At 36.1% G+C, this 17,210-nt stretch overlaps 1 protein-coding gene across 1 annotated transcript; it reads left to right on the forward strand.

The window, feature by feature from the left end:
* The first annotated feature begins 419 nt into the window (after positions 1 to 419).
* Positions 420 to 10,589, forward strand: LOC110023362. The gene is made up of 2 exons (XM_020722780.1): positions 420 to 672; positions 9,487 to 10,589. The coding sequence occupies exons 1-2, from the start codon at positions 472 to 474 to the stop codon at positions 10,315 to 10,317; spliced, it is 1,032 nt and encodes a 343-aa protein (XP_020578439.1). The 5' UTR covers positions 420 to 471; the 3' UTR covers positions 10,318 to 10,589.
* The last annotated feature ends 6,621 nt before the right edge of the window (positions 10,590 to 17,210 follow it).

Raw genomic sequence — 17,210 nt, forward strand, 5'->3', positions numbered from 1 at the left:
TATTTTTACCTGAGTGTGTGTTGAATTCTCATGCAACATTAAAATTATAATCTATTATAATTTTCTAGCACGCATCACCATCCAATTCTTGTATATATACATATCCAACACCTAAATTTTGCTTTTTTAAGTTTATATTGATGACATCTAAAATACGATCGTTATAACTTTTAAAAAGAGAAATACACCTTTCATGCATATGTAAAAATTGATAAATATGCAAACTTTGAAGTTTAGTCCTTAGACATGTAAATGCATATGAATTTTAGGTATTTAGTTGTATGCATGCAAAACTTCCTTTTAACTGATTAATTTTTTAATTCATTGGATTTTAAGATAATATTAAATTAATTTATTTATTAATTTGAACAAATATTAATGAAGCTTAGTTTGACTTTGTTAATAGCTTCGTTGTTCATGCACAGGCCAACAATTCTTTTTACCGACTAACCTAAAGCCAAGCCTCCGGCGATGGACTACAAACCTTACGTTCCGGCAGTTCCGCCGGAATCCTGTGCACCTCCCACCTTCTCTTACCAGCCTCCGCCACCAGGGGTCGCCATTGATCCTGCACCGCCTCCTTCGATCGGTGAGGAGGCCCATGCCGCTGAGTTTATGGTCGCTGGCATGAGCGCTGAAGATGCTGCGTTGTGGAGACGCGGCCTTGTTTGGGTAATAAGCTGTTCCTCTTTGGTTAATTGAGTCCATGAAGAGAATTCGTGATGGGAGAGTCGGTTATTAGCTTATTTTATTCGGCCATTAGGCTTTCTGCTTGTTTCATTAGGGTTTGCGCTTGCTCTAGGGGTCTTTGATGTTGGAAGATATGTTTGTAAGTCGAGCAATTTTTTTCCGGGAGCGCTGTCTTCTGTTCGTTCTTTGGTATTATTACATTATCGTTGCTATTGATGATTTTGTTTCCACGAATTTGAACTCCCTTTGTTGTTCCCGGCCCTGGACGTTGTACCCATGCACTGTGATTATTTCAGTCTGGAAAAGAAGCAAAATATAAGAGTAATGTGAGCTTAGGAATAGCGTGTAACACACATACACACATAATATTCATTGTAGATATAAATAAATATGTACAAATCGTCAAATAATTTATTAGAACTCCTTAAATTTTTTTTTCATCTAGGAAGGTCAATGTCATCGCCACCATGCTCTCTCCAAGCACCCCTCTGTAATTAAGTTCTCTTCTAGTGGAGACTGCATTGACCATGGGTTTCCATTTTCTCATAATGATGTCAATTCATTAGGCTTATGTAGCTTACGAGTTTCCCCCTAAGCTATGAACTACCTAAATTTTCTTAGATGGTTTGTTACCTACTCGAAATGTCATCACGAGAAGAAATAGGGTGTCACCGTTGAAGAACGATCTATAGAGGCTTTGGAGCTCTTTGAACCAAGTAGAGTAGCCGGAGACCGTTAGCTAAGTCGCCGCCATAATAAAAAAATTTTAGATGGTTTGCAAGGATGAGAATTTAGCTTGATGATCATCAATTGTTCAAAATCGATTTGAGTTTTAGCTCAGATGGAGATCGACTCAAAGCAAGTGAGTCCAAAGCAAGGATTGAACTTTATTTCGAGCCACTTTCAAGCTATATGTGGATTGCTCTTTTTTTTATTTATACTTACTTTTGTTTAGTGAAATGCCAAACAAAAAATTTAGATTGCACAGTGTTAGGTCAGGTTGGCGTGTAATCAGTATGGCTTAGGATGGAGGATATTAGATATGTCAAAGTTTTTTTTTTTTTTTTTTGCTTTTTTTTTCCTTTTTTTTTAAAGTAAAGCCTTGATCTATAATCAATGGTGGAGATGCTCGCCAATTCAACAAATACTTCTAAAAGCCCCCGTTGCTTATTCAACTGTCTTGACTTTTTACCTACTCTAATGCTTGATGCTTCGTATCTTTCCTGTAGGCTTTCGGGCTTCGATATTATTGGTTGTAAGCCTGATTTTCTCCTAACACCAAATTTCCCTCTTTTTTTTTTCTTCACTATTTTTTGCATTAACTATAGACCTTGATTTTTTAGTACACATTATTTATGATTTTGTCGTTGATTTGGTCGAGACCCATGAAAATTTATTGGCTAAAGTTAAAGTTTGATATTGACAATTCAAACTAGTATTTGAAATGCTATTTCAGAAAATTTTTCTTATTTTTCTTAAAATGTAAAGTTGTAAAGTCCTTTAGTACTATCTGTAACTAAAAGCATAGTCTGTAATTTTTAATTTTTTGCATTGTATAATTAATTTAAACTGTAAAGCTGAAATTAAATTTTATTCAGTATTTTTGAGTTGGCTCAATTAAAATGAGCCAGTTTTTTTTTATTTTTGAGCTAGATTTGATAAAGCTGCTTCATTTAAGCCGAGCCAACTCATTTTGATTTCGAGCAAGATCGAGCTTGATTAAATATCAGAAGCCCATTTATGCACTTAGGGGATAACTATTAAAATAAAATCTATTGAAGTCGTGAGCTAAACTTAGGGGATTATTTTGAGTTGAGCATGAATTGGCTTCTCGTCTTCAAGCATTGCCACTCTCTCTTGTCGGTGATAGGAGTTTAGAAGGCGTCGGGGGTCTTCATGGGTTTTGGGGATTCCTAAGGTTCACGTAGGGCTCCAAATATGCAGTAAGAGGTAAAAAGTTCTTAATTGAGAAGGTTGATTTAATATCGTTGGCGCTATTTTGCATTGTTTGCAATTGAAGAACGAACTATGGAGGCTTTGGAGAGTCTCTTTGATCCAAGTAAACTTACCCTATGACCATTAGCTAAGGTTCTACCCTATTAGAATCGAGAGCTTCCCATCTTTGTTCTCCATACATTGCTACTTTTTCTTCTTGGTCAAAGCATGCTATGAGGCATCGGGGATCTTCACGAGTTATTGAGATTCTTAGGGGGTGTTTGGTTGCAAGTAAGATTTAGCATTAGTAGGATTTATTAAATTCATAAATTGTAAGCATGTTCAATCCGCTCTCCGCTGGATTTATTAAATCTCGATTTAAGCTGTATCAAAAAAAAAAAAAACATTTGGGACCTTAAATTCGAAAATTCATAAAACCATGGAACTCATGCATTGTTTTGCTTGCTAGATTTTATAAATTCAGTGATAAATCCTATTAAAAGGCCCTACCAAACACCCTGGTGAGCCCCCAATACATAGCATGAGTTGAATAGTTTTAAACTAAGAATATCAATCTATTATTGTTGGTGCTGCTGCAAGCCTTCTGCTCATGACCCATCTTGGGTGGTAGTTGAATATGAACCTTAACTTCATGGCTTCATATTGCATCTAAGTAAAGAGAATCTAATTTTAAAATTATTATAGTACTAAACCAAAATATTAGCATCATTTGGCCATATCATTATTTTTTGACATTGCATTTAGCTTTGCCATTCTATGTCATCAACAATTAATATATTGACAAATTTAATGCACAATTTAATTTAGCTTAAGAAGGGGCTAAATGAGTAATTTTGTAGGCAAAGTTCCCTTTTTAATCCCTTCTTAAGCCCTAACCAATGCATGAAGACGAACACTAGTCATTGAATTAGGATATAATGATCATGCTTTATCCCTTAAAAACCTAGAATTATTTTATGGTAAAACAGGACGGGTTAGATTATTTGCTTTAAAAAAAGCATATGAGATTCTGGCCATTGATCTTGGACGAACGATTTATTTTTCCTCCAATGATCGAATTTTGAGCTTTGAATTAAAGTTCAGTGGTCTTCAACCTTAGGTAAGGTTATGTTAACCCTCTTAGTTTAAAGCTTGTCCAACAACCTATTCTTATATCTATTAAAAGCTTAGAGAACTTCATGTACTTAGCACACAATTTTTAAGCTTTTACATATTTAACACCTTAAGTTTGATTTTTACATGTATAACACTTTGGTATCATAAACCTATGCATGAAATGTTTTATTCCATTTTAAAATTATTAATAATAGTAGTATTTTTATGCAATGTGTTTTTCGTTCTTTTTATTGAACTTTTGAAGTCGTCAGTTTGTCTTATTATCGTCGTATGATTCTCTTTCCAAATAAGTTTTTTTTTAATCATAAAGTTGATTCAAATAAGAGAGGGATCAAAAAGAAAGAAGGTACGATGAAAATAGACAAACAATTTAAAAAGAACGTGGAGAAATTTAATAAGGTGACCTTCGTGCAATAGCGCAAAAGGGTACTTTCGAAACAAGATTAGGTCTAAAATGTCTTGGAAGTATATCCATGAAGAAAATCCTATGGAAGCAACTCACAATCAGAAAATTAAGTTTTTGTGTTTGTTCTTGGTCAATAGCAGCTCCCAAAAGAAACATATTTCTTTGTTTAATTACATCTTGGGGGATGCCTAAGAATAATTTCGATAAAAAGGGTTTTGCTTACATTACTTATGATATCCGGTTATTTAGGAAACCAAATGATTTTTATCATCTCAAGCAGGAGAATTCTGATGCTTTCGATGTTCATATCGGGTCATAGGGCAGAGGGTGAATCACCGTATCCACTACAATAGGCGGCGTCTAGGCATGCAGGGCCCACGAGACGATACTAATGATTTTTCAAAGGAATCGACAGGGCTCAAAAGAGATGTCAACGGAAAGGGGAGTGATCTCTAATCAAGTAGAGGTAGTTAGGTTAGGATACTATAGATTCGTCATCCCAAACTTTGAAGACCCTAAGTCTACCTAATCGTGAAGGTAATCAACCCAACCTAACTAGGGACCTCTTGTCATTAATCCATGAATTGCATCGTCCAATGGAGTCCTGGTAACTCTAAGGCCAGAGAAAAGAGACTTCTAATTCCTATGACTCTGGAAGAGCTATAATAGGTAAATGTGAGACTTATACTCGTCAATTAATTGATGAAGTTGTTGTTGGAGTGAAAAGAAAAGGGGGTACGGTTACAGAGCTACAACCGTCCCACAAATGTCTTATTCTCTGTCTGGGTCGTGAATGCCTTTAACACCCTATTCATGCTAGACAACCTCCTAGGTAAAAATTTATGCTTGGCTTGTCGATTGAAGGTGCACAGAGTTTTCTTCTCGAGACATGCAGAATGATGCAGTTATTTGCAGTTAAATTTAAATGTGGATGCTCTATTAAGGATGATTTAAGTGATTGTCATAGCTTGGGCGCATATGTGCAAATATTTTGGATTGTCGTTGGCTCCCATGGGGGTGGTGCTTAGGCGCCACACCTTAAAAAAAATTCAATTTTTTTTCAATTTTTTTGGTCTTACCTTAAAAGCCACCCCTTAAAAAAATTCAATTTTTTTTCAATTTTTTTGGTCTTTTTTCCCCTTCTTTGCCGAAGCTTTACACGGAGGATTTTTGCGGATCTCTGGACCTCCAGAAGATATCTGGGAACAAAAATAAAGTCTCATAAATTGGGGTGGACATTGGGGGGGGTGCAACATTGGACGAAAATTGCCGCCCAGGGCCAAGTATGGGGGTGCAGCATTGGACGAAAATTGCCGCCCAGGGCCAAGTATGGCTTGAACGGCCGAAACTCAGTTTTACACCCGGATGTCCGTAGAAAGGTTTTTGCTAATCCGGAAGCTGCGGGAATTCATGTATAGTTAAAATACTACCTCGTAACTCACAAATGAAGATTCCAGAGTTTTTGATTTGGGAATTTGAGTGCCGACAGACGCCCTAGAACCCCGCACAGGTGGGTTTTTCTAAACAATTTTCTCAAATTACGTGTTGGAGAGTTTAATGACTGTCCTCGACTGTGAGAGGCTCCAAATAGATGGAGTATGGTCTCTAAGCACCAGAATGTACATTAAATGTGTCTTATGTTGAATTAACATCACCTCATGGGGATCTCTCGGGTATGGCTAAATCAGTACTGATCCTGATTACGTGCTCGAGACACGTACGAGGAAGTCCTATTGGATGTCTTGGACTACGGGAGACTGAACACAATCCTGTATCATTCAAGTGAACGTCCTCGCATGTGACATCAAAAATTGTTGTCAATACAATGTTAAAGATTTTTTAGTGTTATGCATATAAATAAGAAAGTTTAGGTGTTAAATATGTAAGTGCATAAAAGTGTGTGGCATGCATGCAAATGCCACAAAAATTTAATGAAACGTCCATCTTGTTTGATGTTTGTAATCATTGCTTGAGCATTCTTTATCATTCAATTCACCATCAAATTTAGAAATGGTTATTACATACCACAAGTATTTTAATTTTAAAATAAAAAATAATATTCTATAAATTGTTAAATTGTAGAAAGTCCTATTTTTATGAGGAATTTGATGTTGTCAAGTTTAAATAATTTGGATTTAAATTTTCATACTTTTATTTTAATTTTGTCATTTGTGCATAAAAATTAAATTTATTTTTTTTTGGTTTGATCTAAATTAATCTTAGAAATTTAAAAAAATGTATTATTTATCTCATAATGTTCTTGGTTATCTCAAAACTCTTTGAACCTTGGTGCTCAATTTTGGTTAGTTAGATGTAACCCCTGTTGTTATTTGACTAGCAAAATAAGCCAGATTTTGATAAATTCCATAATAATTAAATATTTATATAAATGTTTAATATTGATGGAGTGCCTTTCATGGTTAGGGAGCAAATATGGAAACTCAGTAGTACGTCAAAATATTAGGGTCCTCTTGGAACTTACTGTGTGTGTGTGTATATATATATATATATATATGTTTAAAAGAATAGGTCGGGGCGTGATGTCCCCAACCCACCCTATTTGGCTCAACCCCCGTCTGGTCTGGGGTTGACCCATGCACCTAAATATTCGAGTACCCCCTTCTTAAGGCAACAATCGCCAGAGGCAGGATTTGAACCCCAGACCATAAGGGGTTTACACCGCCGAAGCGGATGCTCTACCAGCTAATCTGGGAAAGAGGCGCACAAAAAAAAAAATATATATATATATATATATATATATAGAGGTAGGAAAAACTATCAGATTTAAATGTTACGATCTTTTGCATAAGTATCAAGAATGTGGGCTACTTAAATCCCATCAATGTGCACCTTCAAAATTGCTTGATTACTTAACTTATTTTTGAAGTGAATGTTAAAAATTGGGTTGTAGGAGGAGAGATTCCTAGCTGTAATTCCTAGATGAAGCTTTTAAAAGTAGATCTAGTGTATTGATTTATATAGTCTGTCATAGAACTTGGTAACCCAATTTTGTGCTTTGCCTAGATATTTGACCATACCTTTGTACAAGTCCTTAAAGGCAATTGCAAAGTCCCATTAAACAGAATCTGTGCCTTTTTGCCTTGGAGTTGTAAATTTCACAAATATTGTTCAACTGATATGAAACTAGCTTGTCTATCATGCCAGTTTCAGTCTTTCTATGGATGAAAGATCCAATCTTAGACTAAGGTTCTAGTATTGATGATACAAGGCCAACAAATACAATCACCGTGCTATTCTACCATTCCTGACAAATTTTGTGCTAACTCCCATTCTATGAAGCCAATTCATCCTTGAAACTTGCTCACTTGCTATTAAGTCTAATAAAATCTTTATCCAACTTCCATGCTATTAGGTTAATAAATGCCAAGCCAGCTTCCATGCTACAAAGTATTAACAACATCGGACAGGTTCCCTTGCTACCAAGCCTAATCAACTACGAGCCAGCTCCCATGCTACAAAGTCCAATCAATGTGCTGGCTCCAATTCGACGGCCCAATAAACAAATGGATTGACTTCAATATTATCTTGTCCACAAATTACAAGCCGACTTTTATACTATCAAGCCTAGGCAAATCCAATAGAGTTTCCATTCTTTTAAATCCTAACCAAACCCAAATCAAACCTTCATACTGACAAGCCGTCAAATCAAATTGGGTGGATGGACAGAAATTATGCTCACAATGATCTATTATTGTTCCGTCAACCCATAAATCAACTTATTTGGGTGATTACAAAGCTCCTTAAGCAGGCTAGTTGATTTTCTATCATGTTTTACTTTGAAGTACGTATGGGTGGTACTTACTACTCTTGTTTCACTATATACTAATTTGCTTTCAGTTGATCTAGCCTCTTCTGCTTTTTTTGCTATATTATATATTTGCCCTTGATTTTTATGATTATGCACAGCATAATTTGTTTGAATAAATGTCACGTAGTTTAGTTAAAAAGGTGATTGGGATATGGTTTCCATGTTGATGCTACTGTGGTTATTGCGGATCTATTTCTCAGGTACTAATCCTTTTTTGAAACCATTTTCATGATTGTTATTTGCTTAGATTGATTATCCTTATGGTCATATGTTGTAAACATGTTCCCTCAATTAAGCATCCCTGCAATATTCTTTTTTGCTTTCCACAGAAGTATCTATGTCAAAGTTCCATAAACTCTAGTGCTTTTGAGAAAAAAAAAAAATAGGAAAGTGTCAAAATGGTCCCCTAATTCTCTATAGGTTCAATTTAGTCCCAGTCTATAAAAGTGTCAATTTAGTCTCAGACTCTTTTAACGAGGGCTAAAATAGTCTTCTCTAGAGACTATGTCAACCCATATTTAATAAGTTTGGGGATTATGTTGACACTTTTAGATTAAAATGATCCCATGTAAATAGTCCGGAATATTTTGGCACATGACCTTGATTTGCTGTTTTTATGACGGTTGGAACGCTGCCTCCCCGTGTTAAAAAATTCTACCCTCTTGCCTTTCAAGGTTTCTACTGTTTATAACTTTTTATCCATGTTCATCATACTACTGAATGGTGTGATTACTTTTCAGGTAGATTCCGAGTCCATTTGATATTTTTGGATATGGTGGATGAATTAACTAACTTTTTCCCTTCTGTCGGGCCTTGTTTGTCCATTTTAGGTAGCTGTTCAGAAGTTCCCATTTTTATTTTATGCAAGTGCTGCTGAGGGCTTGTGTATTCCTTTTCCAAGGACATGGCAATGAAAGTTTCAATACTTTTTTCACGTAATATTTTCATTAAAGCGATTTAAATTTTTTATAAACCATAAAGGCGTTGGCCTTTGAAAAATTAAATGCACCTCTGTATTCCCGCAGATAAATAGCTTAAACTTTGAGACCATCGATCATCTATTTACTAACCCGAAATTTTTATTTTTACAAAACTTCTATTAGGCTTCAGTAAAACAAGACTGATCTTTTCTATCAATAGTTGCGGTTTAAATTTGAGGCATTTACTTACACATCACCCAATTCCTATGTTTTTACATATCTAACATCTAAACTTTACATTCTTTACATTTTTACATTTTTTACATTTATACCACCCAAATCTATCATATCACATAAAAAATGCCACCGTTTTAAATTTTTAAAAGTGAAATAAACTTTTTACAGACGTAGGAATTCAGTGGTATGTATGTAAATTTTCCATTAAATTTTCATTTTGAGAAGATATTTGTTAACCCGTGCAAATTATTATTTCTTCCGTTCAGCAACATTTTATTTGTTACGTTTGTACTAGCACCTTGTTCTTTTGATCATGTTAAGTCGTCGTGCAGGATAGGGGTATGTCTCCGTTTAGGGGTTGGTATGGGATGAGATGGGGAGTTGGTTATCCGGGCAATTTTTCTCAGCAGCCATATTTGGTGGACACCGGAGCGGTCCATGGCCATGGCAGTGATATTCAACATGGAAAATCAACAATAGTTGAGCCTTACAAACCTGAATTACTTCCTCAAATCAACCCCTTGAAAACCACCGGAGAAGAGGCGGCATTAGAGCTCCCTGCATCGGAACCATGTTTGCCGGCCCAGTCTTCGCTCCTCCCACTCACATGGTGTGATATCTGCCGTGTGGACTGTAACAGCCTGAAAGTCCTCGAGAAACACAAGACCGGTAAGCGCCATAAGAGGACCCTCCTGTTACTGGAAAACCTAAACGGGCTGCCGGAAATGGTCCAAGAGCTTGCAGCCTATAATCACACGAAACCTGAGCACCACAGCGAATCCGTTTCAGCACGGATCGAGGGCACGAAGGTTGAAACGCCTACAGATACAACTTCTAATATAAAGAAAAAACGGAAGCGGAATGCCGCGCCGGAGCAGCCTCGGGTCTGTGTTCTATGCAATGCCACGTGCAACAGCGAGGCCATGTTCGAGTCTCATCTTGCCGGAAAGAAGCATTTATCGCGGATAAACCATTTCCAGAGACCCGATACTATTTTCGGACTAATGACCGATTACATGCCTCCCGACCAGTCGTCAACTTCGGCGTCTCAAGATACGCAGACTCTTTATTATGGCCTTATGAACTGCGGACAACCTCAAGCTTATGCTGTTTTAAATCCCCATTTGGATTCTGAAAGTCAATATGGCTTCATCCAGTCTTGAAGTCCGGCTGCAGTTGACTCGGTGAGTCTTACTGAGTCTGCGAGTTTTCTATGATAATGTATAGGATTTAGCAAACTTAAGGTTCTGAGAAAGAGCTGATTGTTTTTTGTGTGTCAATGTTGGTTTTTTTATGTAGGACATGATTAATGCGAGCCTTTAGATTCTGTACTAAATTTTTGGTGAAAGAAAAAGTTTGAGTTGATTGACTGCCATGAGTGGAGTTTTTACTCTCTTATGTATAACTGGTTAAACAATTGGCTAATTTACATAAATAGCACACAATTCTTATGCATTTACAGATCCTACGCCTATACTTTCATATTTACACACAACACTCAAATCTTTAATATCACATAAAAGATAGCACTATTATCATTTTTAAAAGTGAAATACATCTTTTTCATGCATAGATTTAAAGCACTAAAGTGCTACATATGTAAATATGGAAATTTTGTTCTGGGATATGTAAATAAACATAAGAAATGTGAGCCGCGTATGTAAATTTCCCTGAATTTTTTCTTGCTTCATTGCATGAAATGGATCCCCCATCAGGAAAAAGGGGGTTTCTTGAGGATAAAAGTCAACGAAGGCTTGGCTGAGTCAGGTACCTTGTCTGCACTTTTGCACTGTTTCGATGAAGTAAATCATTTGGATTTCCGAAAATTTTGCTCCTTTTTTATATTTATAGTTTGTCAACTTTTAGCAATGAGGGAGTAAAATGCTTTTTTGTTTGTATTTATATTCTTACTTCAGCCCTGAAAAACTTTTTATTAATTGTTGCAACACCCAGAAGAAGTAACCTGTAATTAATGTATTGTTCACCTCCACATTGCTATACTGTATGCAAATTGTTGTTTAAGAGGAGTTCAACCTTCAAATAAACTAATTTTGGGAACTTTTTGATGTGCTTTTCAATATTTTAGGTTTCTCCACATTCTCAGAAGGGTAAAATTTGTTGCCCTAAACCCAGTAATCATAATCTATGTGTGGATTATTAATTAGGCTATTTACATAAGTAACATCAAAACTTATATTCTTACATTTATAATGTTTTTTTGCGATAAACATATGCATAAAAAGGCTATTTCACTTTAAATTTGTTAGATATGGCTCATATATCAAAATAGACAGTGCTAAATCAGGTACGGAGCAGAGCAGAATATTCTGTCAAAATCATGGGAGTTTCCTTATGTGGATTGGGATTGTGTTACAGGGGTAATTTGGTAGTTACATATTGTACCCAAAGTTTCTTTTTATGTTCTTTTTAGGGTTATAAATATGTCTGTATGTAATCTTAGGTATTACACCTCATATTATGTATTCTGTACTTTTCTCTCTTTTCTGAATATTGAAAAGGAGGTCGTCGCTCTGCTCCCGAGGATGTAGGCATATTTGCCGAATCTCATTAAATCTTTGTGTTCTTCTGGATTTATGTCGTTCTTGTTTTTCTTCGCCCTAATTTCTCAACAAGTGGTATCAGAGTCAGGTTCTAGGCAATCGAAGAAAAAAGTTGGCGTTCGGAAGAGAAAATTTCGGCTTCGGTGAATTCGTCGAGGCAAGGAGTTCGCAGCTTGGGTTCGACGTTCGATTCGGCGCAGAGGAGTTCTGCGAAGGAGGGTTCGCGGCATAGGTCGGATCGGCTTCTCGGACCAGGCGGCGGATCGAGATCGGGGCAGAAGTTCTTCGCATGAGATCAATTGAAGATCGACTGCACTAGAGGAATATTCTCTCATATTTCTTTCCAGAAATTCCATCATGCAGTGCACAGAGAAGGAAAGGGAATCCGAGGACACTAGGGGAATATCCTACTGGATTTGCAGGCGGAAAGGAATTCTTTCCTAAGGTCGAGGAGAAGTTTTCTGTGGAGGTGAAATTTGAAAAGGAGATAATATTTAATTAAGGAAACTTAATTAAGATTTTCTTTGCTGAAGGCTGAGGAGAAGAAAATTTAGAAGGAATATTTTTCAGATTTTCTTGGAGGACGCGGATATTCCAGGACAAGAATCTTGAAGGAATTTTTCAGAAAAAGGTTCGCGGCAGGAGTAATTTTAAATAGCATTTTCTGGTGCAAAATTCTAGGTGGTGAAGTTTGATGGAACTTGTAACTTCGGATAATGACAAACAAGAGTGAAAGATCTGTTTGCTCAACAGGAAGTTTTAGAAGCTTTGCGGACAATGAAACCAGATGCCATGAAAGATGAAGATTGAGAAGAATTGCAACAACGAGCAGCAGCAACCATACGTTTATGTCTGACATATGAGATTATGTATCACGTGATGAATCTAAAATCTCCAGGAGAGGTATGGAAGAAATTGAAAACTCAGTTTATGGCTAAATTTCTGACGAACAAGTTGTATATGAAGCAAAAACTGTATAGGTTGAAGATGCAAGAATGTTCTGATCTAACGCAGCACGTGAATGACTTCAATCAAATAATCATCGATTTATCACGACTTGCTGTGAGTATTGAGGATGAAGATCGAGCAATGATTTTTTTTGTGTTCGTTGCTCTCTTCTTATGAACACCTGGTAACTACTCTGACATATGTGAAAGAAACCATCAAAGTTGATGAGATTTCTGCAGCATTGTTGGCTCACAACCAGCGGAAGCAGAATACAGGGGAAAGCTCTCACGACGATAGTTTATATGTTAAAGGTAAGCAGGATCGTGGAAGAAAGAAAGAGAATGAGGGTTCTGGAAGGCGAAATTTCAGATCAAAGTCTATAGGCAAAAAGTCAATTCCTTGCTACAGGTGCAAGGAGTCAGGTTATATGAAGAGAGGTTGTCCAAAGCTGAAGAAGCAGATTGAGGAAAAAGGTGATACATCATCGAAGTCTGTAAATGTGGTGCAGAGCGACAATTTAGATTACAGTGATTGTGATATGCTTTCAGTTTCATCAACTCAGTTCACAGATGCATGAATTCTTGATTCATGGTGTTTTTATCACATAACATCTAACATGGAGTGGTTTATTTCTTACAGGTTAACTAATTCCGATTCAGTCTATTTGGGAGATGATAGATGTTGCAATTTACAGGTTAACTAATTCTGATTCAGTCTATTTGGGAGATGATAGATGTTGCAATATTGTTGGTATTGTAGAAGTCAGAATTAAGATGTATGATGACACAATTAGAACGTTATGTGATGTCAGACATATTTCAGATCCGAAGAAGAACTTGATTTCCTTGGGCACTCTACGCATAAATGGTTTTATTCCTAAGGCTGATAAGGATAGAGAAACCATCAGAATTGTTAAGGGTGCGTTGACGGTGATGAAAGGAAAGCTAACTACACGCAATATCTCCTATCTACAAACTGTTGGGGAGTACAGTTGTAGGTGTAGTTCATTCTGTGGAGTCAGATGATGATAATACAAAGCTATGACATATGCGTCTGGGTCATCTTAGTTAACGTGGTATGACAGAATTGCATAGAAGAAACTTGTTGCATGGTATTAAAAGTTGCAAGCTCGATCTTTGTAAGTTATATGTTCTTGGAAAACAGACTAGAGTCATTTTTATGATTGGAAAACATAAAACTGAAGGGATTTTTGATTATGTGCATTCTGATGTATGGGGCCCTACTAGGGAGTCGTCATTAGGAGGATCTCAGTATTTTGTTACATTTATTGATGATTTCTTCAAGAAAGTTTGAGTGTATTTCTTGAAACAGAAATTTGAAGTCTTATATAAATTCAAGTTGTGGAAAGCTGAGGTGGAGAACCAATCTGACAGAAAGATCAAATATTTTAGGTCTGATAATGACACAGAGTACACAGATTCGCAGTTTCAGAAGTTCTGTGAGTAGCATGAGATTCAGAGGCATTTTTCAGTACGCAAGACACCACAACAGAACAACAGAATGGTGTGGTAGAATGGCAGAAGGTCTACAAATTGGCATGTGTTTACTCTTGGTGGAGGGCCTATATGTTGGAAATCAATAATTCGGTCTATTGTGGCTTTATCTACAACTGAAGCTGAGTACATGTCAGTAGCTGAAGCTGCAAAAGAAGCCTTATGACTTGCTAAGCTAGTAAAGGAACTGGGCGCTGGGCGTTGAGCAAGGTGGAGTTCAGTTGCATTGTGACAGTTAGAGTGCTATTTATCTGGCTAAGAACCAGGTGTACCATGCGAGAACCAAGCACATTGATGTCAGATATCACAAGATCAGATAATTGATTGTCTTTGGGGAGATACTGTTGCAAAAGCTTCATACTGATGAAAATGCAGCTGATATGTTGACCAAGTCAATTACTATCAACAAGTTCTTGCATTACTTGGACTTGTTGAATGTCTGCAGTTGCCTGCAGTTGCTAAAGAAGCATGAAAGAAGCATGACGACCCAACCCATTTCTGATATGTAAGGAACTCTATGACGTATTTCTCCTAAGGGGCTGGATATTCGCCAAGGTGGAGATTTGTTAGATATGACTCATATACCATAAATGGACAATGCTAAATCAGGAGCGAAGCAGAGTGGAAAATTCTGTCCAAATCAGGGGAGTTTCCTTATGTGGGTTAGGATTGTGATACATGGGTAATTTGGTAGTTACATATTGTACCTAATGTTTCTTTTTATGTTCTTTCTAGGGTTATAAATACGTATGTATGTAATCATATGTATTACACCTCATGTTATGTATTCTGTACTTTTCTAGATTAGTGAAAAGGTTGCCGCTCTGCTCCCGAGAACGCCGAGAACGTAGGCATCTTTAGGCATCTTTGTCGAACCTCGTTAAATCTTTGTGTTCTTCTGAATTTGTGTCGTTCTTATTTTTCTTCGCCCTAATTTCTCAAAAAAAAGTATGCAATAGTGGTATTTCTCCAGTGATGTTAAAGATTTAGATGTTGTTTGGTGTAATTTACATACAGGGCACCCCAAACTTTACTATTTACAAATCATATATTTCACTCATTTATCTAAGTGTGACTCAAACATCAAAATTCATGATAAAACTTCGGTCACCTTTATTTGATCATGACGCACATAAATTATTTTTTATAAAAGCTGTTTTGCGTAAAACAGACAAAAAGTTAAAAACATTATTTTAATAATTATAAATTAAATATTAATTGCTCCGGGACAAAGAAGAGTTCCAATACATGAAAATTAGATATAAGAGGGAGAGTTTAGAGTTTGACAAACTAGGAGGAGGATTTTATTCTGTTTATATTATAACGCCTGTAATATTTTAGTTTTGCGGTATTAATAAAAACAAAAATAGGGTATTTATATACATACCACACAATTCCTATATATTTACATATCTACCATTTAAAAATTAATAAATATTAAATAATATTAATAAGCTTAAAAATTGATCGAGAGAAATAATTCTGGAACTAGCTGCCGACAACAGCAGCATAAATCACATGACTATCATTGCTACCTTGCTGTCTTCTTGTGCGCATATCCAGCTTATGGCAGCATAATATCTACCCTCACCATGCACCATTCAGGAATTATCTAATCATTTTTATTATTTTTTTTATTTTTTTTTTATTTTTAACTCTTTTGCTGAGCTTCATATGTACCATCATTCTAAATAAACATGAATTTTGAGATTATTTACTCCAAAGTATTATTATGAATTATCATCACATATATTCATTTTATTTTTTATTTTTTACCGTTCAAGAAAAAAAATAATCATACAACCTCTGCATCTTACAAATTTATATTTGATAAATCTTGAGAAGATTAAATTTTAAAAATAATTTGATATATCATATAATGGCTAAATGTTATTAAAATCTTAAATATGTTAACTTATACTATACATTGAAAATACGTTAGTGTTGATCTTGTGGATCCAACGGTCTATAAGAGAGTACCACAAAGGTGGACTTATCGACAGAATACCAAGAGGCTCACTTTTCATATCGAATGCAGCTTTTTTGAGCCAAAATAAGTATGGCCAAAGCTGACCGAGTAATGAAGATGACCAAATTATTTGAATCTGAGCCATTCGATAAAAAATGAGATAAAGAGGTATTGAAGCGAACCAACATTAAAAAGTTGACCCAAGCCCCCAACATCTCCTATCATATCGGAGAGGTTCAGAAGTTTCCCCATTTATTATCATGGGTCGACAGCTGAGCTAACTCAATTGACTGAACCAGTCATGCTGACTCAAAACCTACCAAACTCATTCAACCGGCGACACCGATGAAGCTTTTATTCGATTAAACCAATTTGTCGATTTGAAGCCAAATGAGCCCGTTCAATCGAGCCAGAGAGCAACTTTGTGATAGCCTCATGTCTGTAAATATTAGGAATCTTGTACAACCCTCATTAAAGTTAGGACAAAAATGTAACATCATCATATTATACTCTCTCTCCCCTTCTATAAATAAGGAGATCATTTCATGAACTAGTGATACACAATTTTAGCCAAAAAGGTTGGAAAATATCAACTCGATTAATACAATTTATTATTCATTAATATTAACTCTCATTTCTCTCCCTCTTTGTTTCTCTCTCATTTCTTGTGCTCTATTATTTGGGGTGACATTGACGGATAAATCAAAATTTAACATAATTTACAAATATTGAAATTTAACAAATTCTAAAAATAATTAACATTAAAACTTATCACAATGGGAATTTTTCGACAATTGAAAAATATATTTAATATAATTTAGGCTAAACATTATTTAAATCCTGCTTAAGATAGGCCCTACACACTTACAAGGAAACCATGGACAAAGCATGTAGGGTATCGGCATCGGTCTGGGTGATCATAGACCGTCCGTTATCAATCATGCGGTTGTAGAACAACCGCACGGTCCTCGCCATCCTCCGGCTGTTGGGCGGCGGAGTTCGCCGGAAAAGTATTCTGTTGAGCTGGAACACTAACAGGCGAAGGGAATAGACAATACCAGGCA

This window comes from Phalaenopsis equestris, unplaced genomic scaffold (assembly GCF_001263595.1).
Source record: "Phalaenopsis equestris unplaced genomic scaffold, ASM126359v1 Scaffold000002, whole genome shotgun sequence".
Taxonomy (NCBI): Eukaryota; Viridiplantae; Streptophyta; class Magnoliopsida; order Asparagales; family Orchidaceae; genus Phalaenopsis; species Phalaenopsis equestris.